Source organism: Stylophora pistillata, chromosome 1 (genome assembly GCF_964205215.1).
Source record: "Stylophora pistillata chromosome 1, jaStyPist1.2, whole genome shotgun sequence".
In the NCBI taxonomy this organism is placed as follows: Eukaryota; Metazoa; Cnidaria; class Anthozoa; order Scleractinia; family Pocilloporidae; genus Stylophora; species Stylophora pistillata.
Window position 1 is genome coordinate 4,515,001 of NC_142519.1, and position 27,400 is coordinate 4,542,400.

The following is a 27,400-nucleotide window of genomic DNA, read 5'->3' on the forward strand; positions in this document are numbered from 1 at the left end:
GATAAAAGGAAAAAATTAAGAATTTTAAAGGCGATTGCTGCGATGACTTGACTTCTAGAGAAAAATCGTATGGGCTTTGATTTGAATATCCTGTTGCATCTTCTTCTTGCTTCTTCTGCTTCCTTTTTTTTACCTTAATTTCCATCATATTGCTATCATCAACTAGTATACGTTGTTATCTTGCAGGGGTCCAATTGAGCTAACAAGCCAACTGGGAGCAGGCCGTTAAGTTGATTCGTAATAAACCCGTGAAAGTGATAAATGAGATAGAATAAATGTATGAAGTTCATATATTTTGAATCGCGGTATTAGCATAAATAGCGCTATCTACTGTGAGGATCGTGCATCATACGTATCTAATACCGCAGTTCAAATATATGAACTTCATATATTTATTCTATCTCATTTATCACTTTCACGGGTTTATTACGAATCAACTTAACGGCTTGCTCCCAGTTGGCTTGTTAGCTCAATTGGTAGAGCGCTGCACTAGTATCGCAGTGGTCAGTGGTTCGAGTCCCGTACAGGCCTGATTTTTTTCAGGTCTGATTTTCGCTATTGCATAGATAGCGCTATCTACTGCGAGGATCGTGCATCATACGTATCTAATACCGCAGTTCAAAATATATGAACTTCATATATTTATTCTATCTCATCAAACAACTCTATCTGAAGCTTTGGCCCGGCAGGAATGATATCGTTTAAAGAGAGTTCATTGAACCTTGCAGAACAATCAAAGACAATCCTCATGTGTGTGTGTGTGCGTGCGTGTGTGTGTGTGTGTGTGTGAGCCTATACAGTGTCTGTTTAGGTAGCCCGCCTAGAATAGCTTTGCTAACTGCGGGCTACAAAAGCCTTTATTTCTTTCATTTTAAAAAAATAAAGTCAATGTTGTTGTTGTTGTTGTTGTCATGTTGGTTGTGGACTTGCTCATCTTGACAATCGGGAAGTGCAGTAGGTACCAAATTTCAGGGGGTCGAGCTTCGGTTTCTGGGACTTTACGAAGGTACCCTTTCTTCACATACGTTTCAATAGTCTTCTGTTACTCCTTTCCAACAAAATCTTTCTTCTTCAGATTTTTCTCGGTGCTCAGAAGACGGGATTCTGTTATTTGGCGATTGTTGGGCAGCTGAGGGCCTCTGTTTTTTCCATGGCACGGCAACATTGTATCTTCCATTGTTATAGCAGACAGAGCGGCTGACTTTCTCTAAGGCCACTTTCTCTTCTTCGGAGCACACCATTCGATCACGTAGTTCAGTCCCATAACTCTCAATCTCCCAGAACCGCTTAATGGATTGATCCGATTCACAACAGCCTCTGGTTACACTAGTCAGCCCAACGTCCCGGGTAAACAGTGTTCGGATGGCGTGTGTTCTTGTTCCAGACTTCACTCTACCATCCGGAGGTCCAACGCAAGTCCACCCAAGTGGACCCAAACGAGCCACCGGTTCACCCACCTTTCCACGGATATCAAAAAAAGAATAATGTAAATCGGCGTTATCAACACCTGTCAGCAAGTCCACCAAGCCATCCTTCGCTGGTGACGCAAAATCACACTGGGCAAGGTGAGGCCACTTGTTTCTGCTTGCTCCCCAATTTTCAACTTGGTAGTTTCCGGTCACACTGCAGGGGTAAGTCTTCAATTCGATCTCCCTTTTAAACTGGCCATTAACGCTTTCGATCTCTATCCTCAACGGCACGGTTTGGGATATATCTTAGGAATTGTTCAACACATGGACTTTCACGGTTTGATAGGACTCCATAAGCCCAAGAGCTCCAGCCACTCTTTCATTCAAAAACAAATCATTTGAGGCATCGTCTAGGATTGCATTTACTTTAATCTTTCTACCTTGTGCCTTAACTGATACTGGAATAGTACGCTATGAGTAAGCTTCATTTAAGCGTCTTGAGTTTTGAGTTGTCATAGCTCGCGAGATGGGACTGTCCTCTCCCTCGGGCAATGGTGCAAAATTGGCTGTCCCTTTTCCCTGAAGCAAGTGAGGGATAACTGTTACTTTCTGCGACTGGCTGTACACTCTCCGCTGGTTGTCTACGACGGGCAAGCTTTGGTGTAGAAGACGGTGATGATTTCCGCGGCAACCATCAATTTGGCATGTTTGCGACTTCGTACAGGTTTTTTCCTGGTGATCACCAGACAAGCACCGGAAACATAATCGTTTGTCCTTGGCCAGCTGCAATCGATCCTCGTAACTCTTTTGAAGGAATGCTGTGCATGCCCATACTCCATGATGCAGGGAGTCGCAACACATACAAGGTGGCTTGTGATAAAATTGGCCTGAGCCAGGCGGTCTCCGGGTTCGGTTTAACCGTTCTGATCCTCCGTGAAAGTTTCGGGACTTGTGTCTTTTGGAATTTCTGTTTAAAGGTTGCCATTCGTCTGCTCTCTCTTTTACAGCTAAGCCATGAGCCATCTCCATTGCTTCGACTCGAATTTGCACCTCGTCTTTGAGCCAATCCTTTAAGCTTATAACAGATCACTCCTGGCCCTTTTCCGCTAGCCAACGGCTGTATCTTTGCACCTGAGCCTCTGCGAGTTTCTTCACCAATAAACTATGCAATGTTCCTTCTCCTAGTTCTCCATTGCGCCCCTCGGCCTTAGGTTTAACAAGAGTTATTCTGACCAAGTCTAAAATTTTTTCAAATCCTTGAACGTCATTACATCTCAACTAGGGCATTTTCTCCAGCTGATCCATTTAGGCCTGCAGTTGCCGCCGCTGTCCGCCGAACTTGGACGTCAAGATTTTTTTCGCATCTTCGTATTCTGGCTCTGAAACTCCAAACCCTCGGATGGCTTCAAGTATGCTGCCGAACAAGCTGCCTTAATCTCGCCATTTTAAGATTTTACTGGCTCTTTAGATTGGTCCACAATTCAGATAAACAATACACAGCTCGTCCAGAATATCTAGCGTGTCTTCCATAGGCGACCAAAGCTGCTCAATATCTTTCTCGACGGCATATGCATCCTTTGGGGTAATGCAACGCTTCTCCAGTGTGGTGGCGAGTTTTGGTCTTCTCGGATTTTCGTAAGCGCCTTTGTCGTTTTAGCTTGATAGATGCTTTCTCTTTTTCCAGTTTTGGCTCATCGTCCTGTTTGTCGGTCTGTTTAATTCCCAGAGCATTATCGGTGTCAGGATTTTGCGCCTCGTACATTTTGAGCGGCAAGATGATCCATCACAACGCAGCATACATTTAGCTTTTCAGATTGCTCCCATCGTGGTCGCCAAAAAATGTAGCTACGATGAGACACGGTAAACAAATCACACGATTTGGGCTTCGCTTTAAAGCAAAAATTTTCCCTTAACAACAACGGTTACACTACTTCTCCACTCGAACTAAAAACCTGCTTTACTTTCAACCGCGTGCTCACTCTTTTTTTAAAACTGTCATGAACTAAACCCGAAGATTATGTAACAAGACTGAAATCTGATGATTATTTAACATACTGAATTGCGTGACGCGTGTCACTAGTCTTAAAAAGTCTCTTGGCCAGATATTTTTTTGATAAAAGAAAAAAATCGAGGATTTTAGAGGCGTTTAATGCAAGGAATTGACTTCTAGAGAAAAATTGCGAGGGCCCTGATTGAAAATCCTGTTTCATCTTCTATCTTCTGCTTCTTAGTCTTTTTTTTTATCTTAAATTTCATATTACTATTATCAACTAAGGTTTCGTTGTTATCTTGCAGTGGCCCAAAAACCTGAGATTATTAAAGGTCCAGAGAACCAAAGTGTCTCGGTCGGCTCCAACGCTACCTTTAGCTGCACTGCTAGGGGCTTCCCGAGGCCAACAATCCTTTGGAGAAAGGACAATGCTTCATATCCTTTACAGTCCAACTCCAAAGCAAGTGTTATTCAAGACAACCGAACGAATCGCAGCCAGCTTTTTATAACGGGAGTAGAGATGGAAGATTATGGCAAGTATCAGTGTATTGCAAATAACAGCTTTGGGAGAAGTCAATCAGGAGTAGCTGTATTAAGCAAAGGTGAGATGTTTTTGGAAAAAGAGGCAAAAGTAAAGATCTTAACGAAGGTTAATGCAAGGAATTGACTTTTGGACCAAAATCTCAAAGGTTTAGTATTAAAATGCCTCTATCTCCTCTACATTTCTTCCCTAGTCCTCAGCTTTGTCTTCATTTTTTTTTCAGTCTTTCTCAAGTCATAATTCTGACTTATTACACTATACCGTTACCACTTTACCATTATTCATGATCATTATTATATTGTTTTTTGTTATTATTATCAGTACTGTTCTTATTTCACCGCTTAAATCTAAGACTACGGACTCGAGAGGAACTTCTATTTTTTTCATAGTTAGTCCAGCACTTACTCCCGTAGCCTCCGAGAATGGAAAGCCAGAAAATTCAGCATCTCACACTACTACAATCGCTGTATCATGCACTCTGGTGGCTTCAATTATTTGTTTAGTCATTGGGTTTGTGTGGATTCGGCGTAGAAATCGTGATAAAAAGGTAAATAATACTTCACACGACATTCCCGTCCATAAAGAAAGGAAAAGAGTTTGATAACAGTAATGCTAATAATAATAATAATAATAATAATAATAATAATAGTAATAATAAAAATAGTGATAATAACAATGATCAAAACTTTGCAAAGTTTTTCTAATCTCTGTATCTCGCCTCACAAAGTAACAAATATCGATGACACGCGAAAAACGTACCTTCCGTGGAAACTGGTTCATGGCTGGTCAATCCTAACATTCCTTCGTGTGCCAGCATAAGTGAGGTTGCTTACAATGATTGTCGTTAGTTCGGCTAAGGCTTAGAGTAAGGCTAAGTAAAACGCCCATTTCTGTCCCTACTTGTTCTTTTCTCCTCCAAATTATCCTTTCCTCCACTTTGGTCTTAAAAACAACTTATGCAGAAGGATTCAGGGACCCGTGCTCGACCATGCATTTTCACTGAGTTTATGGAGCTGTTCAGCCTGAAAAAGGGCTGTATTTCTTAATTACATACCTTCAATTTGTCAAATTTGAGGGTCATCGTAAGGAAAAATGCATTATCATAATTACCTTTTGTCTTCAATTATAACTCAATGACAGGACAGAAAACGTGCGACAGAGGTGTATTTAGACAAAGGCAAGCACTTACCAAACGGGATAGAGGACCTTGAAAATGACTGGTCGCCCAATACCCAGACCATCAAGAACCCCGAGGAAAGGCGCCCGTTAGTGGGGGATGGAGTAAGGGAAAGAGGGCTTCCAGACGGAAGCGAGCAGGATGATACGATGGAAGGTATAGAAGAAAGCGATCAAGATAGGTTAGTTTCGGGTCAGAGGTTTGGTACTGACATTTTCACAACTGATAAATGTGTTGACCTGGTTGTCGACGATCAGCGACCGATATCGTCTCAAGAGACCGAAGAAGGATGCGAAAACTTGGAAAATCTTGAGGTATTCGATGAAATACTCGGAGAAGGCGAGTTTGGAATCGTCTACAAAGGTCGCTATGGTGGGAAAGACGGAAACATGACAGATGTAGCTGTTAAAAAGCTAAAAGGTATGTACACGACATCAAAATGTCAAATTATTAATTCCTAAGTGCAGTGGTTTACCACTGAATTGATTTTTGCGTCCTGGAAACTTTGCGCCATCTTACTTTTTCGTCATTTTTCCCTTTGCTGAAAACACCCATTAAGTCTGCTTCTCTCTCTTCTGAACGCTCTTTGCCGCCTCGCTTTGTTTTCCATATCATGTATTTTACAATAGCCAAGCAATTTAGGAGGTCTCCTTGCTTTTTTCTCTGTGCCACTGTAGACCCTAGTGCCATTGCCAAAGAAACCCTGCTTAATGAGATAAGGACCTTGAAGCTTGCTGGGAAACATCCTAATATTGTCACTTTGATTGGTACGCGGATAGAGGAAGGTAAGTCACTTTTCGACCAAGTAACGTATTAGAGATAGGCAGGTTCACCAATAAGGTAACGTTTTATCCAAGTGTAAGATCAGTTTGAACGGTGCTTGTGTTGATATTAAGATTAAAGAAGAACTAGTAGACTTAGTGCTCTATCCATTCTAAACTTAGTGTTTTATCCACTCTGTCTTAGTGCTCCATTAGTACCTCCCGCAAAACAGTCCTATGCTCTATCCCTTGAGGGTTAGCTCAATGGACAGAGCACTGGACTGCTGTGCGGGAGGTCGAGGGTTCGAGCCCCGGCCGGACCAACACTTAAGGTCTCAAAATAATTGAGAAGAATATGCTACCTATGCTACCTTTCTATCACGAAATGCTTAGATATTCTAGTCTTATCGGATAGGGACGAATAAATGGCAGTCTCGTCTCCCGCAGGGCTAGGGGTAGGAGACATTAATTTCCCACGCACGAGATTACTGTGTGATGGATGTCCTCCCCTGGGGTGGGATGGGTGGGTTATAAGGTGAGATCGTTACATGGACTGAAGCGGCTGCCAGAGGCGCCTGATACTGCTGACTTCCAATCTCAACCTTATTAGGAATGGGTGGGAATTGGCCCTGAAAAGCCCCCATGGGGAGTGGTCAACTAATGTATGTATGTACGTATGTATGTATGTATGTATGTATGTATGTATGTGTTATGCCAAAAATCTGTGCTTCTTGATCGGAAACCATTTGATGCTAGGCTAAGTTCTGGGGGATTCATATGGAATTTGTTTCTTCGTTTTTTTGGCACCAACTTAACTTATTTTTACCGACGAAATCACCTTTTGATCAACTCCAGGGGCAAATATTTCTCAATTACTTTCTCTTGTTAACTTTTCTGCTGGTGTTTGATCTTCTTTCACTAGGAAACGTTCTTGTGGTCACTGAGTTGATTCATGGTGGCAGTCTGGAAAATATTTTAAAGGCCAAGAGGGCTCCAGGGGAAAACAACAATTGTCATAACGTCTGCTGTAAGCTTAATGACCGGCAGCTGGTTACAATTGCATTTCAGATTGCCGCGGGAATGCAGCACTTAGAAGAGAGAAAGGTAAAACCCGTTGACAGTGCGTAGAAATGTTAAGGTAACTTTGTTTACCTTCCATAACCGATGACTGCTCTCAAGTGATTATAAACAGCTCTAAATATAACGCTGGCAGCTCGAGGTTATGAAGGGCACGTTGGGGTTCTTTTGCACTTTGGTATAAGCCACTACTTAGTCATTCGTGAGTGTCTGCTAAGCTAAAGATTTATAAATTGTCTTCTCTCACAGTTCGTTCATCGCGATCTGGCAGCGAGGAATATTTTAGTTGATGCCAACTTGGTGGCTAAAGTTGGAGATTTTGGATTGGCCAGAGACATATCTGATGCTGGTATATACACCATAACCTCCAACGTAAGTACGCTTTGCAATCACTTTCAACGACCAAGCAAAAAATCAACGAACTGAAATGCATTTTCATTGATGGTCTTCCATAGTATAATCGAACACATTGAATTAATTCCCTCGCAAAGGGCTGTGTATTACGTTTACTTAATTAATTATGGTTAATATTTGTGCTGATAATAATGACAACAATAATGATGATAACTATAATAACGGTCAGGATAACCACCCCCTTGGATTTTACTGGTAATGAAAAATAATTAGAAAATGTTACATATCTTAACGTTGAAAAAGAAATCGCATAAACGTACTGAATGCATCATTCCGTTGCATGAGTCAGCCTCTTCCCATTCTGATATGGCCTTGACTCTACTACAAACAGGACCTTGCTCACATGAATCTGTCTTTTCATCAGGGCAAGGTTTCGTGGAGATGGTCGTCTTTAGAATCTCTGCGAGATCTGCATTTTACAACCATGAGCGATGTGTAAGTTCATTTTGTATTTTAATACTGTCAGATAGCTGTCTCTTGACTTACAGCCGGAGGTGTTGGTCAGCAGAAAGGATCTCCAAAAACGTCATCTGCCCGCCGGCTCCGCTATATTCCTCAAAGCATTACTATGGTTACATCTGGGCTTCATTTTACGTTATTCGCTCGTCTCCATGTCCATGCATGGTGTATGTTTACCTATTTAAATTTATTGACACACCATGAAAAATTAGCATGACCTAAGTAATTTCTTCTTTCAAATGGACAATCTTATGTTCATATGGGTTGATTGAAATTTATATCAGAGGCCAGGTCCGACAGGAAAGACTCAGCGAAGTCTTAAGCGATGCAAATATTCATTGAACCTTAAAGAATACTACGAGACTTGATCTTTAATCAAGTCAGTGCTACTCCTCTTAACCAGAAGGTCATCAGCTTCTTCCCCTAACTTATTTAAGTTATTAAAGCATTGATGCTTATTTGCAGGTGGTCATTTGGTATTGTCTTATGGGAAATTGCCACTTACGGTAAGTGTCGTGTGATATTATGTGCCACACCCTATGAACTGGAAGTCATGTACTCGCCTTCCAATCCATAAAGCAGCCCAAAGTTAGGAAGGCTTCCCTGTCAAGCTAACTACATAGACACGAGCATCTTCATTTAAAAAAATGCGTATTACCAGTCAGACGAAATGAAACTACATTATTTTTGTCCCCGAGCTGCGCTTCATTTTGTATTTGTATTTTTTCCTTAAAGTTTCTGCTGAAATACTCATTGTCTTAGATCCTTGTCTCTACAACCGAATTATTTAAATCATGATGATCTTCTTTCAACCAAACAGGTGAGTTGCCATACCCTGACATCTCATCACCAATTGCCTTGGCGAGTCGACTGGCTACAGGATACCGGATGCCTCGTCCCGATCAGTGCTCGGAAGAACTGTAAGCTTTAAAGTATTGCATAATGCCGATAGAAAATGAATTGAATGATTGATAATTTTGTAGAGGACTTCAAACAATGAAAAGTTAATTTGCCGTATTTTAAAAATAATTGAAAAGCGTTTTACTCTTCGAGACAAGTCTTGCAAGATCCTTTGACACACTCTTCCTCTCGTTGAAAATCGAAACGATGCATGGAATGAGTCGTCATGATTTAAAAATTTTTTGCATATCAAATGTCACACTCAGCAAATCAGTGATCTTTCCAATGATCATTGTCATGAGTTCAAAATCCCCCTTTGTACCTCTTTCCACGTTTGATACGGTCGATCCAGATGTTGACATTGCCAGCTTCAAGAAAACGTTAACTAATACTGCATTAATTTTTTAGATATGAGCTAATGAGTTCTTGTTGGAAAGAAAATCCTATGATGAGACCAGCCTTTTCACAGATCGCCCAACAGCTGAAGAATTTTTTTGCGAGAAGTGAAGGTAATTAATGGTCGTATTTACAAGATTTCCATTTCTTCCCTTCAGTATCGCCTTTCTTAAAACCTTATCTGTCCTCTTCCTCCTTCAGATTTTTTTTGATCGATGATTCAATATACCCTTTCATGAACGCCTTTGTCACCCTGTCAGTTCTTCTGGTAAATTTCCATCTCATGCCATGAATACAGTCATCCTTTCGTAAACATAGTCATCCATCCGCTTGCTTGTCTTTCCGTCCTTCTGTCGGCATCAGTAGAACTCTCCCTTCTTGTGCTTGTTTCTAACTTCATTCATTACTTTTGTTTGATTCATGTAAGGCCATTGTTTCTCTCCTTATTAATATTTTTGTGACGGAATTATTAATGGCTGACTCTTAATTCCAATGATTTATTTCAGAGGACATATATGAATATCACAGAGGAAAACGATGACGCCCTGATGCTAGAGCAAAACCCTCATTTTATTTTATTAGTAATAGGAAGAAAATCGCGATATATCGAATACGTGCATGCATATAGGTATAAGGCCTAACGTATAATAATAATAATAATAATAATAATAATAATAATGGTTTATTAACAGATTTATTAGATGGCTCTTCCCTGTTAAAATACATCAATTACAATTAAAATAGATCAAATTAAGTTATTCACAAATTACGCAATGTGCAACTAAAAGTAGAAGTAGAATTAACAGAATAGTAATTACAGTAAAACTAACAAATCACTCTGTACTCTATTACATAAAAAAATTCCTTGAAGGTCTTACAAAGTTTCTGTAATCTTTAAAGTCTCTAATAGATTCTGATAAATTGTTAAGTGCTGTTTTCGATTGGGACCACTAATCGTATTTGACCCAGGTGCCGACCACGCTCAAAAGAATTAGATTCAATTTGTTTCCTTTTAAGTGAAGGTTTCACACGTTTTCTTCACAATAGATAGTGCAAATCGCAGTAAAGGATAGACGGTCCCTCCTGTCTTACTTTCGACGCTGAATTGGTTAAGAGAAAAAATTGCTATCACGTAAATAGACTGGCTTAGAGTGGATTGGCTTTGCTAAGAAAAATCTAAGCACTCATCTAGCCTGGCTTTTTAGCAACTCCTCCTTAATAATTTTCTTCGCTCGCACGAAAACTACACTTCTATCCTGCTCAAGCCGCTTCCTGCGTGCTTTATAACAGAAGAGAGTACAGTCCATGCTTCTTTATTTATTAAATAAAAGATAGAACTTTTGAAAGACCATGACTTGCAAATGAAACCTTAACTTCAAATCAGAGCTACAGAGAGTGAGAAGTGAGGAAACACAACCACTTACGAGAGAAGTGTGTGACACTCGACGGAAGAAAGAAATAATCTTCAGCATGTAACATGGTAACAAATATATTACTCTCAACAACTTTCCCAAGTAATAATTATTATATCAACACGTAAATGAAGCTAAAGGGAAAAAAAAAAAAAAAAGAAAAACCATCTGATCATATCACAGCCAGAATAACAATAAAACTCGACTTTATTTGCGGTTGGCAAGTGTTTAAGTTTATTTACAGGAAGAGGTTTGCCGAGGGTCTGGCACTAATTGTGAGTGTGAGACCCCAGCAAACTTGTCACCGGCTCACGTTGCCCAGGTCTCCATATTTTCCCGAGGACGAAGAGACACTTGCACCGAAGCGCTTATAATGAGGGCCAACTCACTCACAAGTTAATTAGTCAAATCATTAACATGTCCTCTGGGAAAGGCTTGCTGAGCCTCATCACTACGCAACAAAAGCATCAATCACTACGAAAATCATCAATCACTACAAGAGGATGGGCCATTATTGCGACAAACAAAAGAAACATAATTGTTTCATGTTGATGTTTTATGTCCTTTTCAATAAAATAGATAAAATGTTTTGTACGTGAATTGCACTGCCGTTTGTGACTTCTCAATTTTTTTTAATTCTTGTTGAATTTTGATCAAATACATAAGTTAAGTTAAAAACCATAAGTTAAATTTTCTGAAACTGAACCCATCAACATTCTTCTTTGGTGTCCAAATGCAATGAGTTTTGATCTTTTATCTTAGTAACACAACCTTTCCGGCTTAGTTTGAACGGGTTCAAACAAAGCCGTCGCTGAAAGCTGTTGAGGCACTCTACCGAGTCCTAAATATCTTTAAGAGGCTAGAAACCAAAGTTTCGGTCGAAGATTTGACGGTATGGGTTGATGATTACCGAAATACTGGTTCTGTCCTCGTGTACCGGTTCACAAGAGCCGACACAAAAGACCGAACAATACACAACAGCTAACCGTTTTGTTTTCATCCCGAGTGCATCTGTTAAAGCCAGCAGAAAGAAAAATTTGGAACGGAAATCAGAATTATTTTAACGTCTGCATGGTTGTTTTCAGAAAAGGTCTCCTAAAATGGAGTGACCTTGATTCGAAACATTTGAGGGATGGTAAACACATTGGCTGTTTCTCGAAGCTTAATTTTTTTCTCGAAGCTCTGAGTTTTCCTCCTTACATTTTTTTCATGTGAAATGGAGGCGATTGTTCGTATATAATATGAGGTAAGAGAGCTTCAGCTGGTGGAGTTTTTTTGGAAAATTTTTCATATTAGGCTGTGGATAAAAAACATATAAAGACTGAAAATGATACAAATCGAGAACTCAATTATTGTAGTGTACCCTAGCTTTTCATTTCCCGGGAATTAAAGTAGAGATTGCAAAGTGAAAAGCACGCCACCTATGTAAAATGAAACGCCTTGGATAGCCGGAAGTCACAATACTTTCTTTTCGCCAAACTTGTTATTGGACCTTATAATCTTTAAATCTCGCACAAGTTCTTAAAACCAATATTAATGCAGAAGCAAGTTGCGACGGAGGTCAAAGAGTAAAGAATTGAAAATAATTGAAAAAAGGATTGAGTGTAAATAATTAAGAAAGTCATTCCACCCTTTGTCTGATCTCTTATGCAGAGAATTTGTAACAGTGAGGTCTGATCCACAAAGCCAATGCGACCCTCCTCAAGTCCAATCTTGCCTGTTCCCCTGCCCCCCTCACCCGCTCCCTCCACCACCCGCCCCCTAGCAAACCAAGATTTTGGTCCAAGAGGGATGGTGAAGACCTCATTGTCTCCCAACCCTCCTCTGCTTCCCAAAAAAAAAAAAAAAAAAAAAGGGGGAACGAAAAAGGCAAAATGAGTGGGGTTAAGTCTTAATAAAAAGAAGTTCTGAAAACCTGACCTCTGCATCAAAGTCCTCAAATGAATAAGAAAAACTCGCAAAATTTTCTAGCTCAGGCATAACATTTCTCTCGAAGCGTTTATAATTGGTGTGTAGATGTTAAAATAAGACTTTCGCGCCTCCCTTCTGGCTCAGCAAAAGCTTCTTCGAGAAAAAAAAATCAAAGCCATTTCATGGAGAGATAACTTAGCAAAGAGTAAATAGTGGCTCGGAAAAGGTCGCCCCTTGTATTTTTATTCCAAAGAAGTCGGGGCAGTTGAGGCCAAGAGAGAACGAGAATACGACTACAACAAGAAAGTAACAAGATAAGATTGATTTATCATCAAGATAAATTCAACACGGAAATAAATTAAATGAAGTTTGACAAGAGAAGCCGTCTTTTACCTTCAATCTTTAATACAAATTGCAAATTAATCGCATTGAACAAGTCGATTGAATCAACTTGGGAACAGCTTAAAAAAGACTACAAGATTTCTTAGAATAAGCTGCCTTGATTATCTGCCTAGTTAAAAAATTAGTGTTGAAAAATACTCGAAACTCGAAAAAGGATAAGATATATGATAAAAAATTGGCACTGAAGTAATAACATAAAATAAATTAAGCAATTTGTTGCGATAAAAAATAAGGCACTAAACTTATCAGAAAAAAAAAAATTAGATAATTTCTCCCGAAAGCAAAGCTCGTGATACTAATAATCCGTAAAACTACAAAACTTTATGAGATCAGCACAAAGAAAACGATTAGCAATTTTAACGTCTAGCCAGGACAATTCTGATGAAATGCTAATGAAATCCTAATTAATTATCTTAATGAAAAATTCAAGCACGTATAATTAAGGGTAATCTCCTTTCAAACGTGAAAGATTAATTCTTCACGACGAGAGTCTCATCATTCACATATTCAATGATTCCTTTCAGGTGATTAGTCAACCAATTTACTATATCAATATTCTTCTAATGCATAACGTTTCAATTGTCCATGTAAGATATTATAAAGAAAAATGTAGTGCATTTTCTCGGACAAGCGCCTGGGAGCTTATTTAGCATTTCGGCTACAAAGGAGGGACGTTTATTAGAGGAAGGCGCTTATTCGAGAGAAGTTCTTATCAAGAAGCTAGAAACCTTTACTGAATCCACTCTTGTTGTCGCTCAAAATAGTTTAAAGTCTAGGGAAACAGAATAGAAGCTGTTGTTCCCTAGATACCCGATGGTCGTCTCTCAGGCTGGTGTCCGACGGTTTCCTCTTCATCTGAGTCCTTCAGAAGCAGAAAAAGAAAAAAAACCAAACTATGAAAACATTTCAGGCATTTGAATAGTTAGGGCGATGGTTAGAGTTGAACCCCCCAGTTAATTCAATCCCTGGATGTACGCAAAGCTTAGACTGTCCTCTGTGCCGCACCACAAAAAGCCGGGACTTGAAAGTTTCATTACAGAACGTTTGAACATTTTAGTATCCTGTTACAAGGACTACTATACTTTATAGAATAATTGAGATACAACGAGTGCAAGGATTGGTCAAAAACCTGTCGTTTATCGCTACGGTAAACCGATAGAAAATTGAGACTGTTAAATTTTATTCTAATTCAAAAAGCTTCGAAAATTCGGTAAACCCAAAGAAAATCGAAACATTTTAAGTTAACTCGAGATGGTGTTGAATAAAACCCTTACGTGTTCTCCAAACATCCCAAGTGGGTTATCACACTGATAAAGAAATAGAACGGGTACGGTCTATTGGTAAAATTGGTACATTTTGGACTCTCCTATCACTGAAAGGGTAATCTAACAAAGTAACCGCGCACAGCAAGTTGTAACACAAAGGCCATCCAAAATGAAACTCTACGATATGTCTACTTACACTGCTCCATGACTGTTCATCACCACTTGCCTCACACAACATGACAGTACCAGCAGACGTAGAGTTTATCACATCCTTCATCTTCAACTTCTTGACACGAGCCCAAAGCTGACGATTTCTCTGAAACGTTGTTTTCGTATCAACATATTAATTACTGCCAAGCTCAAGTTTTGATTCAACTTACATTCAGTGAGATGTATGTGATTTGAAAGCTTTCCTCGTGTTCTCCCAACATCCCAAGTGGGTTATAATGTCACAAACAGATAGAATGTGTAGCATATTGCTTAATATTAATGCAGTTTGGGGTATCATATCAAAAGGTGGTCTAACAAAGTAAACGCGTACAGCAAATCATAACACAAAGGCCATCCGACATGAAATTCTATGATATGTAAACTTACAGTGCTCCATGACTGTTCATCATTTCTTGCCTGACAACATCTTGATGTCCCAACAGACGAAAAGTCTCTCAAATCCTTTGGACTCAAGTTATTGACACGAGCCCGTAGCTGACGGTTTCTCTGAAACGTTGTTTTCAATTAAACATGTAAATACTACCAATTCTAAGCTCATGTTTTGATTCAACTCAAATTCAGTGTCTGTTCCCTCCTCCAGCAAAACAGTATTAATCATCACGACAGTGTGATTTCTCAAAGGAGAGGCAAGATCTAAAAAACAACTCATTGTTATCTCCTTCGTTAACACATATACATTAAAATCTATTTCTAACCGCTGTTTCAGACTCTGAAAAGCAAACTTAACAGCTTAAACCTCAACAATGAAAGGTGCCATTTTGAAAAACAAAAACAAAAAACAAAAAAAAGCCTAGTAACCTGGCCGTGCACAAAAAAGGCGTGGTGCACGAAGGTACTGCTCATTTGAGGTAAAAAGAAGTTCTTTTGTGAAGTGCCTTATAATCTTTGAACATATCACTCTTAACAACTAAGAGTGACTTGCATCTTATTTCTCCCTTCAGTATCACCCTTGAATCAAAGATGAAAAGGTCAAAAGAAATACAGATCACCAACAAAACAAGTTCCTCATTGTAAACAAATTCTCCTTGTCAGCGCCTTATTGAGAAATAATTATAAGAAGAACAGTTTGGAGAATATGCATACCGATGCTAGGGCACGAAGTTAACATAACACCAATATAATTTGTAAGAGATGCAAGTCTAAGAACACATGTTATACAACTATGACACCTCACCTTGCACAGATTTTTATTTCTTTCTTTAATTCTCCTTTCTCTATTGGTTTTTTCCACTGCGATTGAACGTTTCAAACTTTTTACTCTCTGCTTTTCTTTCGCCAACATACGTTTCATTTTCTTCACTGTATTGGTCTCAGCTTGCGAAAATGCTTGTGAATGCTCTTGCATTCTCTTTCTGTACTCCTCTCGACGTTTATTCAGCTCAACCGTTACAAATTTTATTACCTTTATTAAAAAAAAATTAAATATCACATCAGTTTCCTCTCTAAAATTCCCTCCCTTACTTCCTCTCTTAAAAACGTTGTTTACTTGTTTGATGATTGCGTGCCGATTCAGTGCAGCATTCAAGCCCCAACAACAACAAAAAAAGAATGAGACAGACTCCATGTCTAAGTCGGAGTGTGGTGTGTGTTCGCCACGGTTGTTTTTGTTCAGCTTGAATTCTTTTTAACAAAAAAGATATTGCAGTAAATGGTTTGAACCCGGGGGTAACATGTGAAGGTGTAGTCTGATCGTCCGGGTGAGTGTAGTCCTGAGAAGGACTGTTGTCGGTGGCAGTGACTGACGTTTCGACAACCTGTGCGGAAGTCATCATCAGAGTCAAGGTTGTCGAAACGTCAGTCACTGCCACCGACAACAGTCCTTCTCAGGACTACACTCACCCGGACGACCAGACTACACCTTCACAAAAAAGATATTAGGGGCATGACATTGCACAGTTTCATATTTTTGAATGAAATAAGGATTATGTGTGCTAAAGTGACGAGCAACTGCAGATTCTAACAAATTAAGTATAGATAACATTTATTTCACTTAACAGGTTGTTATAAATAAACCTAAGTAGCTCATGAGACGGACTTTGAATGAACATTTCAACCCCCTGATCCCCCCCCCCCCCAAAAAAAAAAAAAACAGATAAACAAACAAAAAATAAATTAACACACAAGCACAGGTACATGTTTAACTTAACAAATCACATTTTCTTAACACATTTTACCTCACCACCATCTAGAGTTTTCTGATCTTGTTCTTCAATGCGCTGCAGACAGGTACAGGGTGTGATGATAAAATTTAAACATTTTCAATAAAAAAAAACACATACAGGACTATGAACCTGTTTAACATACACATGTGTACAACAGAGATGTTTAGTCCGATGAAGTACAAAATATGTAAATATATAAATATCAATCTTGATATTTAAGAGTTGAGAAGAGCATTAATTACCAAAGTTACAGTTGTACAAGCACCACATGCAGAAAACCCCTGAGGGGCTGGTCATTTCAAGTTTAGCCAAAACTGCATTCTAAGCCATCTTCAATTTTTCCAATGATCCTTTCATCTTAACTTTTATTTTTTTGAACAGAGGCAATAAATGGGGCTAAAGCTAATAGTGGAAGGATATTTCTTTAATTAAATCAACCCCCTCAAAGAGAATCCCTGAGGCTCACTGCTTGTGTAAAACGGCTGTTTTGGGTCAGACAATGTCTAAATAAGAAGTCCTTAAAAGTTTAGAACTGTTTCCCAATGAATCACATAATATCAAATGTTAAAAACAGTAAAGGGTGCAAGTTCTTAGGAATCTGCAGTGCCGATTCAGAGAGGGACAAGTTAATTTGGATTTATCAAGTGAGTTGATAATGTAAACTGGCCACCACAAAGGGTTTCCAAACCACTAGCCCTAGTCAGAGAAAAGGGCTAACACCACGTTAATGCTTGAAATTTCAGCATCTTATTTCTCAGTCATTCAAACAGCTATGCAAGAAAGTTAAGGAGAAGGAGAGGGAAGAGGAAATGGAAGAAAATGAGAGAAGCAAAGGGGAAAAGAGAAGAGAATAAGGAAGAAGGAAACAAATGGGAGGGAGAAGATGAAGGGGAAAAAATAGCTCATTCCAAGCACTCAGTGAGAGGACATGAACAAAATGGTCATGCAAAATATAGCATTTGCTGATTAATTAAGCTGGAACACAAAAGTGTAAAAAGTTACACAGTTATTTCTCTGACAACTACAACCATCACATCTATTAACTTGTCATTTTTAGTGCTTCCACCCTTTTTGCTTGGTTTCCACTTATTGAGAAAAATATTGAAGGGAAAAGAAGCGGGGAGAGGGAAGAAGGCATTATGGAGAACAAAATGATGGAAGGAAAGGAGGTGGAGCTGTGAGAGATGTAAAATGTGAGGAATGGAAAGAACAACAATAAAGAGATTATAAGGAAGAGGAGAAAAGACAAAAGAAGTTGAAATGATCTTCTCATATCTTGTATTTCGCCACAATGAAATGCTGTAGCTTAATAATCTTCATGACAATACCTGGATATTGGCCTGAAGTGGCTATATCCTGTTGGCATTACATCACAGTAAATAATGAATGGTTGCTGTCCACATGCTATCTATTGAGTAGCATTGCTCCCTTGGGACTTAGAAATGAATAACTCACCTCAACCCACTCAAAAAAATTCAATCAATAAATGAATCAAACCTCTAGTAATTTCCGAATCGACTCATTCTTCTCTAATTCTCTGGTACCACTTTCTTCCAAAAGTTGCTTAAACTGTTAAAAAAACAGTCACAAATTAAGCCAATGATAGAACATTCGGTACTTCTAACGAAACACAAAGTAATACATGAACACCTTTCATGACTGGTCATAGGGGAGGGACACACATTTAATGAAAATGTATCCTGTTCCAAAACCTATTAAGATTGGAGTTATATTTATCACATCAAGGCTTAGAACTCTAATTTGGCCACACGGGCCACACCAAGGACCCAGCATGAAAACCTTAGCACTATCCTTCTTCATAAAGGTAATATGATCTATAAACAGCCAATCATATTCAGAGAAAGGTAAACCATGGCTGAGGTTTATGATCAGCAGGGTTCAACTGATGTGAATTTAAATTAATAAAATCCAGATTTAATGATAAATACCTGGTCACGTGATGTCTGTGCATCTCGAAGGTTGTCGAGGACTTCGCTAAATTGCTGTTTGGAAATAAATGTAAGTATAAGTAATTTTGTTCTGAACATTGCAGACGTAAAATGAAACTTGACATCTTGAAAAAGTGTGACTTAATGATTGAACAAAACATCATTGCAATATGTACTCTTTGTTCTTTTCCACTTTTTTCAGTATGTAGCTATTTTTCAAGTTACATTTAACTGTCTCTACATTGAATCTGGCAAAAAAAAACCAAGGCAGCACTTATTTTAAATATTACAGATACAATTAGGCATCAACAGGACTCTGTAGAAAGATCAAATGTATTTTTCTACTACAGATGGTAAAAACCATATCACCACCCTTAACTCAATGTATGCTGCAAGCATACATTAAAGGTGAGACAACTAATAGACTCAAAAATACTACCTGCTGAACCTGTTCATATTGACGAGAAAGCCAGTCAAATGCTTCAGTCTTTTTTCTTAATTCCTGAAACCAGAAATGAATGTTGAATTCAGATTTATATATGCCCCAAGGCCCAACTTCATTAAAATTTACCCTTTGGAAACCTATTATATTCATTACTTGTACTTAGATTTGTACTTTAATTACTCAGGTTGAAAAGCATTTCCCATCCTGTACTTGTTTCCCATTGTCCAGAGTAAAATTGCATTAGATGCAAAATATTTTCAGGACATTAACATCTACATACCTCAGTAAGAAAAGAAGCATTTTGAAGTAAGGTACTGTTTTCCTGAGGAAAAAAACAGTTACAAAGAATATTATTTTAAATGTTACATTACCCATTAGATTGTTATCAAGCAGTTTACACAAGAAATTCATTCCACAGTGATTATAGGTATCATTGATAGTCCTTAACCCAAAAAAAAAAGATTTACAGACTACCAGACATGAAGTGTCAGTACAGTGAAATTTGTTATTTTTTATGATACAAACATCCAAAAGCTTGCAGCTTAAAGGCTTGACCTCATATCAATTTAAACTATAACATATATTTAACATATTGTAAAGTGAGAAATACATCTGTAAATAATTACCTTGTGTACTTCATTTTTCCTTTTTTCAATCTCATTTCCTTCTTTTACTTTCTGAGCCAGTTTTCCTTTTACTTCTTTATACTTGATTTTCCTGAGATTTAACTGTTGTTTCAACTTTATGACTTTCTTGCTTTCCTCCACATTCCTCTTCTCAAATTCTTCCTTATGCTTCTCTAGAAACTGGGTCAACAAGATTAATAAGACAACAACACTTAAGTCATCCCCAATAAACACTACTTTTTTAACCAAATAATGTAAAATGGATATTAATATTTATACCAAAATAGCTGCATTTATTATTCCACTACTATGTCATTTTACCAAATTCAATGCATGGGGAAAAAAAATGTGCCATTAACATTACTGTAGAACAAGGAAAAAATATCCCAAAAATGGCCCAGCTGAATGACAAATCAAATTTCTGTATCAACACTTGTACTATACTGACACACCAATTTTTCATAAAATAATGTTTCAAGATAAATACCTCAATCTTCGTTTCCAGAGCTTGCAACTTCGTTGCTTTCTTATTTAATTCCTGTGGAGAGGTGATATGACAATTAACATATATTCACAAAATGAGTCAGATCGAGAGACAGTAAGAAATTAACAATTATTATCTCACAAGAACATGTAATTCAAAACAATCAAAACAGACACCTTATTAAGCTCCTTGTTCTTCTTCTCTAAATTCTCACAATAAACCTATTTGTAAAAATAAAACAATACACTAACCTGCAAAATTCATGTTTACATCAGGTTTACAAAGAATTTACATTTTGATATCTGTATCATATTTTAGTATAATTTCAGAACTGAGCAAATAGTTTCCAGCAATCTGATTGGTCGAGCTGTTCCTTATACGATGCTATATAAACCGCTCCATGCAGTTTATATAAAATGTTAAAATAGAATGTTAATAAATGTTACTAAAATGTTATTAAATCTTTTAGAAATTTCTCTGTTGTTCAGTTCTGAAATTATACTAAAACAATTATTCGCCTCAGGTTCGGTGAATATCGTCAAATAATCCCCTTGACTTCATCTCGGGGATTATTCGATGATAATCACCTTGCCTTCGGCAAATAATAGTTAAATATTATTGCCTAAAACTTCCCTGAACAATGGACAATGTTAGAAAAGAGACTGTTTCATAAATTTAGTTTTAGCAGCTAGATCATTTAATAACAAACCTCTCTTGCCTTTGTAATTTCCTCACTTTCTGGGTTTACTGCTGTTTGCTGTCCCTAAAGGAAGAGGATACATACATGACAACAGTAACAACTACAAAGAATACTACTCCACATTGGATTTATAACCAAAAAAGAAGCTATTCAGCTTCAATTCTGGATCAAAAATTCCAATTTTGACCCCTCTTGAATAAATGCATGTACATACAGGGTTGATGACTGTCAAAGGGTTTTCTCATGATATAGAGAAAAACTAGAGAACATAAATGTAAATAGAGACTGGCAAACTGTTTAGAATTTTATCAAAACACACCCAAAATTTACACTCACCCCAAATCCTACAGGAAAGCTATGATCCTGATATTCAGTGTTTTCTGCAGGTTTTCCATTTTCTTGCTGCATTGCAATTACCCTGTTACCTTGACACACAATACGAAAAGCAGGGTGGTTTGGGGGATCCATGGAATGAGATATTGGAATCTTCATTGAGCTTGCTCCTTTGGGGGAAACTGGTCTTGGATCCTCTCTGAACATTCCCTCAGGTGGCAGGCCTCCAAAACTGTTGGGCCTACTTGATGCATGCTCACTTTCACTTGTTTCTGCTTCTAATTCTCCCACAGTCAGTTGATGAGAAAAATTTTCAGTCAACCCTGCCAACTGGTCACTGGCATACCCTGCATCAATACAGTCACTTGCAATTACAGACCAATAATTAGGGTCAGTTTTGGTGGAAGTTTCATGGCCCTGTTCATCTGTGGAATTCTCCCCAACTTGTTTTCCTGAAGAAGCTAAGAAACAATAAGGATATACTGATAAATAATTCATAATATTATCAAACTAGTAAGTCTTTTTAACAACTTTCATTTCAGTGTCTATAAGTATTAGAAGTTCAGCAGACATTTTTATAACCATTCTGATTTATTCACATAAATTACCTTAATTATACTTTTTAGGACACATTCTAGAATATTGTCAAAAATTAATCATATTCATCTTCCCTTTCTCTTTCTAAAAACCTCTTTGAACTCATTGAGATCAGAGCTGCACTTTGGTTATTTTGAAACTTAAAATGCGGGGGGCTTATCTGATATTAGTAAGGTAATAAGTCAATTAAAACCTTTTTGAATGAACTGGATGATTTCAAAGCACTACTTTCAGGAAACTTTCTCCCTACAAATCTGAGAATTCTGAGTTCTATCATCAATTCAGATAACGTGATGTATTTTTAATTTGTAATTTGAGAATTTTCTCCCGTTGCTTAATATTTATCTCCCCTGAGCGAATCTCTTTGAATCAAACTTAGATGAGGTCTAGTCGTCATGGACAGTGAAAATCTGACCTACTACAGTGAAAACTTACCCTTACGAAAAAAGTGCCTATTTCATATCTATTTTATATCTATTTTTCAAACTATTTTCTACCTATTTTTTTTGTATTTTTTCTCTATTTTAAAGACTATTTGAAAGCTGTTTTTTAACTATTTGAAAGCTATTATTTTGAAACATAAAATAGAAAAAAAATAGTCTGGTTGGCAAGTCATAACTGCTGTAAAAATAGCTTTAAAATAGAAAAATGCGCATGCAATTCACTGATAAAATAGTATTAAAATAGCATTAATGAAATATTAGTTATAAGATAAAACAGACATAAAACAGGGATAAAATAGAAAAAAAAAACAAAAATAGGATGTAAGTACATTTAAAAAAGACATAAAATAGGAATAAAAGAGGAAAAAACTTGAAAAAATAGGAATCAAATACCTATAAAATAGACATAAAACAGGGATAAAATAGACAAAAAACAAGGATAAAATAGACATAAAACAGGGATAAAATAGACAAAATAAGGATAAAATAGGCATAAAAACAGGGATAAAATAGGGAAAAAATCTAGAAAAATAGGATACAAATACATTTAAAATAGGTCCTAATGTATATGTCATGCAGGGTAAAAGGGTTTAAAATAGCGGTTCGAGTGTATGGATCCAGAATAAGGTGGCTGTAAAATAGGTTGAAAGTAGTTGAAGATCAAAAAAGCATATCCCAATCCTCAGCCTAGGATTATCACTTTAGTGTGCTAAGTTGTAGCAACTTTCCCATTGCAAATGATTTAATGATCAATACTTCATATGTTTATGCAACAACCTCTCTCTAGACTAGATTGCATGCATTACAGGAAATTAAAAAACATTGTCACTCAGGAAAGACCAAGTTTTAAACAATGCCATTAATTTACTCCAGTCTTCAATCTGTATCCAAAGGAAGTGACAACAAGTACTTTCAGTTTACATAGAAATGATAGGATACAAATTTTTCATAAAAATAGAAAACAGACTTAAAGTAGAATTAAATTTTAAAAAGCAAAGTTTGTCCTTGCATTTAGATAGCTACAGTGGCTTCCTCTTTGTGGTTTCCCTATGTTTCACTGTTTTCCTAGCTGTACTCTGAAATAAAAAAAAACAACAGAAATGATCAATAACTGATATTTCATCCACCAGTGGGTAATTTACTTGTTAGAAAGATTAATTTGCTAAATAATTCCCTTATGATTATGGTTTCCTTGATGCAAAATGATGTAATTCACTAAATTGAACAGGTTTTGATAACTTTTCTGTACTGCTTCAGTAAAACTTATGGCTTAAATTCATACTTCTAGGGCAAAAATTAGTCAAGTTGATATAGTTCTATTATAAAGGCTTATAAAGCCAGCCAGTTACAAACATTACACCTTAACCTCTTAAGCAGAGATCCTTTCTCATCCAAAGAGAGTCTGCTTTCGGGAAGCTCTACCATACAAAATTGTGCTATCTTACCACAATCCCAGTCATGCAAAGGCAGCTACATAAAATTAATCTTACCTACAAAAAATCCTGGAGTGGATCATTGAATTTACTTCAGTTCTCACGGTTGTCTTAGCTCTGAATTCTTTGTGCTTTTTACTTGTCCAAGTTTTGCAACCATAGCAAAATCTGTTTTAGGAACAAAGTTACATATACACATAAGAACAATTTCTATCGCAAGCACTCAGTATTGACTTAATAAAGACTCTTATTGCATCAGACACAAAAAGATGCACTTCTAATGTGGACTAAAATTGAGATTTTATGGGACAACCCTGACTGAGTAAATGTATGAGCGAATGCATCTTGGGACATAATCACCAACTTGGCAAAGTAGAGAGATGGAGAGAGTTTGGGATCAACATCACTAAGCATGCTCCCTCATCTTTGATTCTTACTTCAATTAATAGAAAAACAAACAATTCTTGTATGCCAGGTTTAAAAATCCAATTACAGTGATCTCGAATTTTAGAACAATTAAGAAAGAGCATGATGCAGGTATGGCGCGTTTTCAAATTAACGATCGAAGGTATAATTCTGTTGCCCCTCTTTCTATTTGAGAGGTGTTTAGGTTTCTCTTCTAGTGCATTAGTACAAGGGAGTCTGCAAACTCAAATTAAGTAAATGTTTACATAGTTTATGGAAACAGATCACTCTATAAGCTTATATTTATAGCCACTGAAATGCAACAAACTTTGGGGCTTATTCTGACCACGAATCAAAAGCACCTTCACGTTTGAAATAAACTTGGAACTTTGTATAAATAAAAAACAGTTTCACTTACCTCTTTCACCATCTTGAATCAGTTGGTGTTGTTTGCCTTCTATTGTTGTTCTTTGTGTTGCTCATTGTGTCTAAGAGAGGCAAGAACTAAATAGAAAAGCCAAAATACCAACGGAACTTCACGCTTCTCCGATCGAGAGACAAGGTTCATTTCGCCCGCCAAAACTAAATTCCGTGTCCCGTATGTCACCATATAAAGAAAATTATAAGATCCCGTATATACGCCGACAGTACTAGATGTCAGCGGAGCGTGACAAAAAAAATGGCGGAAAAGAGTGAGGATCGTTCTTCGTCAAAAAAGCTAGAGAAGAAGAAACTTGCGTGGACCTTACAACCAGTATCTTTCTCAAACGGGACTAAAGATACCTCGAACAACCTTGCGGCGTTGACCTCAGAACTTTCCGACGTCTACTGCTTTGCCTCGGACGGCCTCAGCACAGAGTCAATAATTTACTAATATGATGCTTCGCAATCGAACGACTTCACACATATGGAAACTGGTGAACCATCACTCAGTTTGTTAAGCCCGACCGCTGTTCCTTTCAAAAAAGGATTACTTAAGACTTATTTCAGTCAATACAAAGATTATGATCATGAGCAGGGCGACAAATGCGACCCTTGGATAGACCTCTTAAGCCTTCAGAACATATTTTAATTTAGTGGTTTCAGTGTTAAAGAATCTGTGTAGAGATTTTTATGACCACGAAACTTGAAAACTTCCACCCAATGTTTTCAAATTTGAACCCATCTTTATTTTGTCAACACAGAAACTGTGACTGTAGAGTGCTGTATGTTAGTCAAGCTTGAATTCATGAATGAAATAGGTATAAAATAGGACAGGTTATTACACTTCACACCTAGTTGCTGTTTCAAATATTGTGGGTCTGGGATACTTTGAAGAAAATAGAATTAAAATAGACTATTTAATACCTATTTTGCAATGGATTAGAATCCACCTCAAAAAATAGAAATGAAACAGTCTATTCTATATCTATTTTGCAATTAGTCAACAATTTCTTTGATCAAATAGGATTGTGGTAGCCTATTTTTTTCATATTTTTCAAAGGAAATGGCTTTAGCATGTCCTATCAGCAGAAAACAGAAATAAAACAGACTATTTGATCACTATTTTACTGATGTAGAAAATAAAATATGATTAAAATAGTCTGTTTAGCTGGTTATTTTTCCACTCATTTTGAGAAAATAGAAATAAAATACACCACCTTGTTCAACCTTGCCTTAAAATATGGTTAAAATAGTGGCTCTATTTTCCCTTTCAGATAAAATAGGAATAAAATATAAGTCTGAGCAAATAAAATAGCACAAAAATAGAGGTGATAGCATTAAAATAGACATTAACTAGAAATAAAATAGGTTTGTTTTCGTAAGGGTTACTTCCATCTCAATGACCACTGTAACAACCTTGAAAAAAACATTATATGCGTATTAAAATCTTCATTCTCTATGAATACCTCTACAATAGACTGAATAGTGAGTGCATGCACCAACAGGCATTGCTGTCGTGTAGGTTGAAAGGAGGTCCAGATTGAAATGTAATCAAACTGCGTATTTCGATTTGACTTTTCTTCGTATTAAAATCACGATAAAAACAAACCTGTTTAAAATAACTTTCACCAAGATTCGCTGTAAACTGAAACATAGTTCGACGACTGAAACTGCAGACAAACTATTCTCTAGACAGGGGTACAATGAAGGGTTGACGGGGGAACTTGGATCGGTCCAACTTGTGAAGTATCGACGCGAAACCCTCGTGAAATTTAACATTCAGAAAGCGAGATTTTCCCATTTTCGTCACTCATTCACTTCTATATAAACAGTGTCCCCTGCTAGCAGTATTAGCAGTAGCATTTAACGTAAAGACCTTAAAAATTCAATTATAATTCTTTCAGAGTGAAAGTCGTGGAAAACAGAAGTCTAAGACAAAGCGAAAGTGCATGAGTTCCAACTTCGGATCACTTTAACGTAAAGATCACTGAAACTCATAGATAAGAGGAGCTTTACACATACCTGAATCAAGAATAAAGGGGTTTTCCTTGTTCAAACAGAATTGGGAGCAACTTCAGAATACCCGTCCACCTCATTTACATGTGTTGGGAGGCTTTGAAGAACGAGGCATAACACAATAGACGCTCTTCTTATTTAATAACATGTAAATGAGGTGGCCGGGTATTCTGAAGTTTAGCCCAGAATTGCGCAAGAAGTTTGAAAACTTTCACCTGATAAAGAAGTGATAGCGATAAAGTACGTTCAACCAAAGCAAACGCAGTCCCTTGTTCTGTTTCGTTCTGTTTTGGTTCTAATTAATCGGCTGTCAGGTGACTCGTTCCCGCGCCGCCGCTGACACGATGTGATATGTAATGTGATACAATGGGCAATCATATCCTGTGATTTATAGAGCGACACCCGGCTTGGGACTGGTTAAGAGACTCCGTTGCAATTATAAGTGCTCATTCAAGGAGTCAGGATAAGTAGAAAATTTGACTAGTATGAGCAACTTCCAACTGATCTCAGGAAAACATGCTATTCGCAATCATTGCGAACCGGATTATTGGCCTCTCACATTACTTTCCTTGAAGTTCTATCGTTCCTTCGTGTGATCGCATCGTTCTTCTAACCTAAACGAGGAAGAGCAACTTGCTACATAAATATGAAAGCGACTTTCGGCCAAAGGATGCGTTATTGTTCCCGCTTTATTTGCAGTCTTGCCTTACTGTTTTCGTCATTTTTCGACTTGCGACTTTAATGACAACATTTTGCCCACATCACAACTGCTTTATTCTCTTTAATAGCTGAAGATCATTGATTATGGTTCGTCGGCATATAATTATATATTTTTGACGCTTCGCTGATCTGCCGGAGGTGAGATCGACTGAGAGGTTAAGAGCAAATGTTACCAACGGTCAAACATAGTGGCAACAGCCAAAAAAATCGATTCGGCTCATATTCTCAAGTTAGGTAGGCCTTATGGTGAAACAAAGCACTGCTTACTTCGTTTTGGCTGAATATCGATTTATTTTCGAGGAAATCGATAATAACTGAA

The 27,400-nt window shown here is 37.5% G+C and overlaps 1 protein-coding gene, 1 long non-coding RNA gene and 2 pseudogenes across 9 annotated transcripts in view; 1 reads left to right on the plus strand and 3 right to left on the minus strand.

Annotated features, from left to right (window-relative positions):
* Positions 1 to 11,136, plus strand: part of LOC148740930 (fibroblast growth factor receptor 1-like) — a 13,375-nt pseudogene extending 2,239 nt beyond the window's left edge. The window contains exons 2-12 of the transcript XR_015999218.1: positions 3,705 to 4,001; positions 4,330 to 4,487; positions 5,081 to 5,537; positions 5,795 to 5,902; positions 6,801 to 6,982; positions 7,205 to 7,327; positions 7,734 to 7,804; positions 8,294 to 8,334; positions 8,649 to 8,748; positions 9,137 to 9,237; positions 9,631 to 11,136. The product of XR_015999218.1 is annotated as a fibroblast growth factor receptor 1-like (transcript). The remainder of the gene's footprint in view (positions 1 to 3,704; positions 4,002 to 4,329; positions 4,488 to 5,080; positions 5,538 to 5,794; positions 5,903 to 6,800; positions 6,983 to 7,204; positions 7,328 to 7,733; positions 7,805 to 8,293; positions 8,335 to 8,648; positions 8,749 to 9,136; positions 9,238 to 9,630) is intronic.
* Positions 1 to 27,400, minus strand: part of LOC148740922 (uncharacterized) — a 178,860-nt gene that overhangs the window by 122,782 nt on the left and 28,678 nt on the right. The window lies entirely within an intron of this gene.
* LOC148740931 (uncharacterized) lies at positions 1,072 to 2,438 on the minus strand (annotated as a pseudogene).
* LOC148740932 (uncharacterized) lies at positions 12,833 to 26,411 on the minus strand. Of its 7 annotated transcripts, none has more exons than XM_088754440.1 (17): positions 24,341 to 25,636; positions 23,575 to 23,685; positions 22,478 to 23,160; positions 21,048 to 21,505; positions 20,730 to 20,774; positions 20,188 to 20,232; positions 20,015 to 20,065; positions 19,528 to 19,707; positions 19,182 to 19,223; positions 18,896 to 18,958; positions 18,457 to 18,510; positions 18,005 to 18,076; positions 16,520 to 16,561; positions 15,520 to 15,747; positions 14,712 to 14,831; positions 14,311 to 14,430; positions 12,833 to 13,711 (listed from the first exon to the last, which is right to left on the minus strand). In XM_088754440.1, the coding sequence occupies exons 3-17, from the start codon at positions 22,629 to 22,631 to the stop codon at positions 13,652 to 13,654; spliced, it is 1,734 nt and encodes a 577-aa protein (XP_088610566.1). In that variant the 5' UTR covers positions 22,632 to 23,160; positions 23,575 to 23,685; positions 24,341 to 25,636; the 3' UTR covers positions 12,833 to 13,651. The 7 variants fall into 7 exon arrangements, with proteins under 7 accessions (XP_088610566.1, XP_088610564.1, XP_088610555.1 ...); XM_088754438.1 differs by having other exon boundaries at positions 18,905 to 18,958; positions 20,721 to 20,774; XM_088754429.1 differs by having other exon boundaries at positions 20,721 to 20,774; positions 24,341 to 25,634.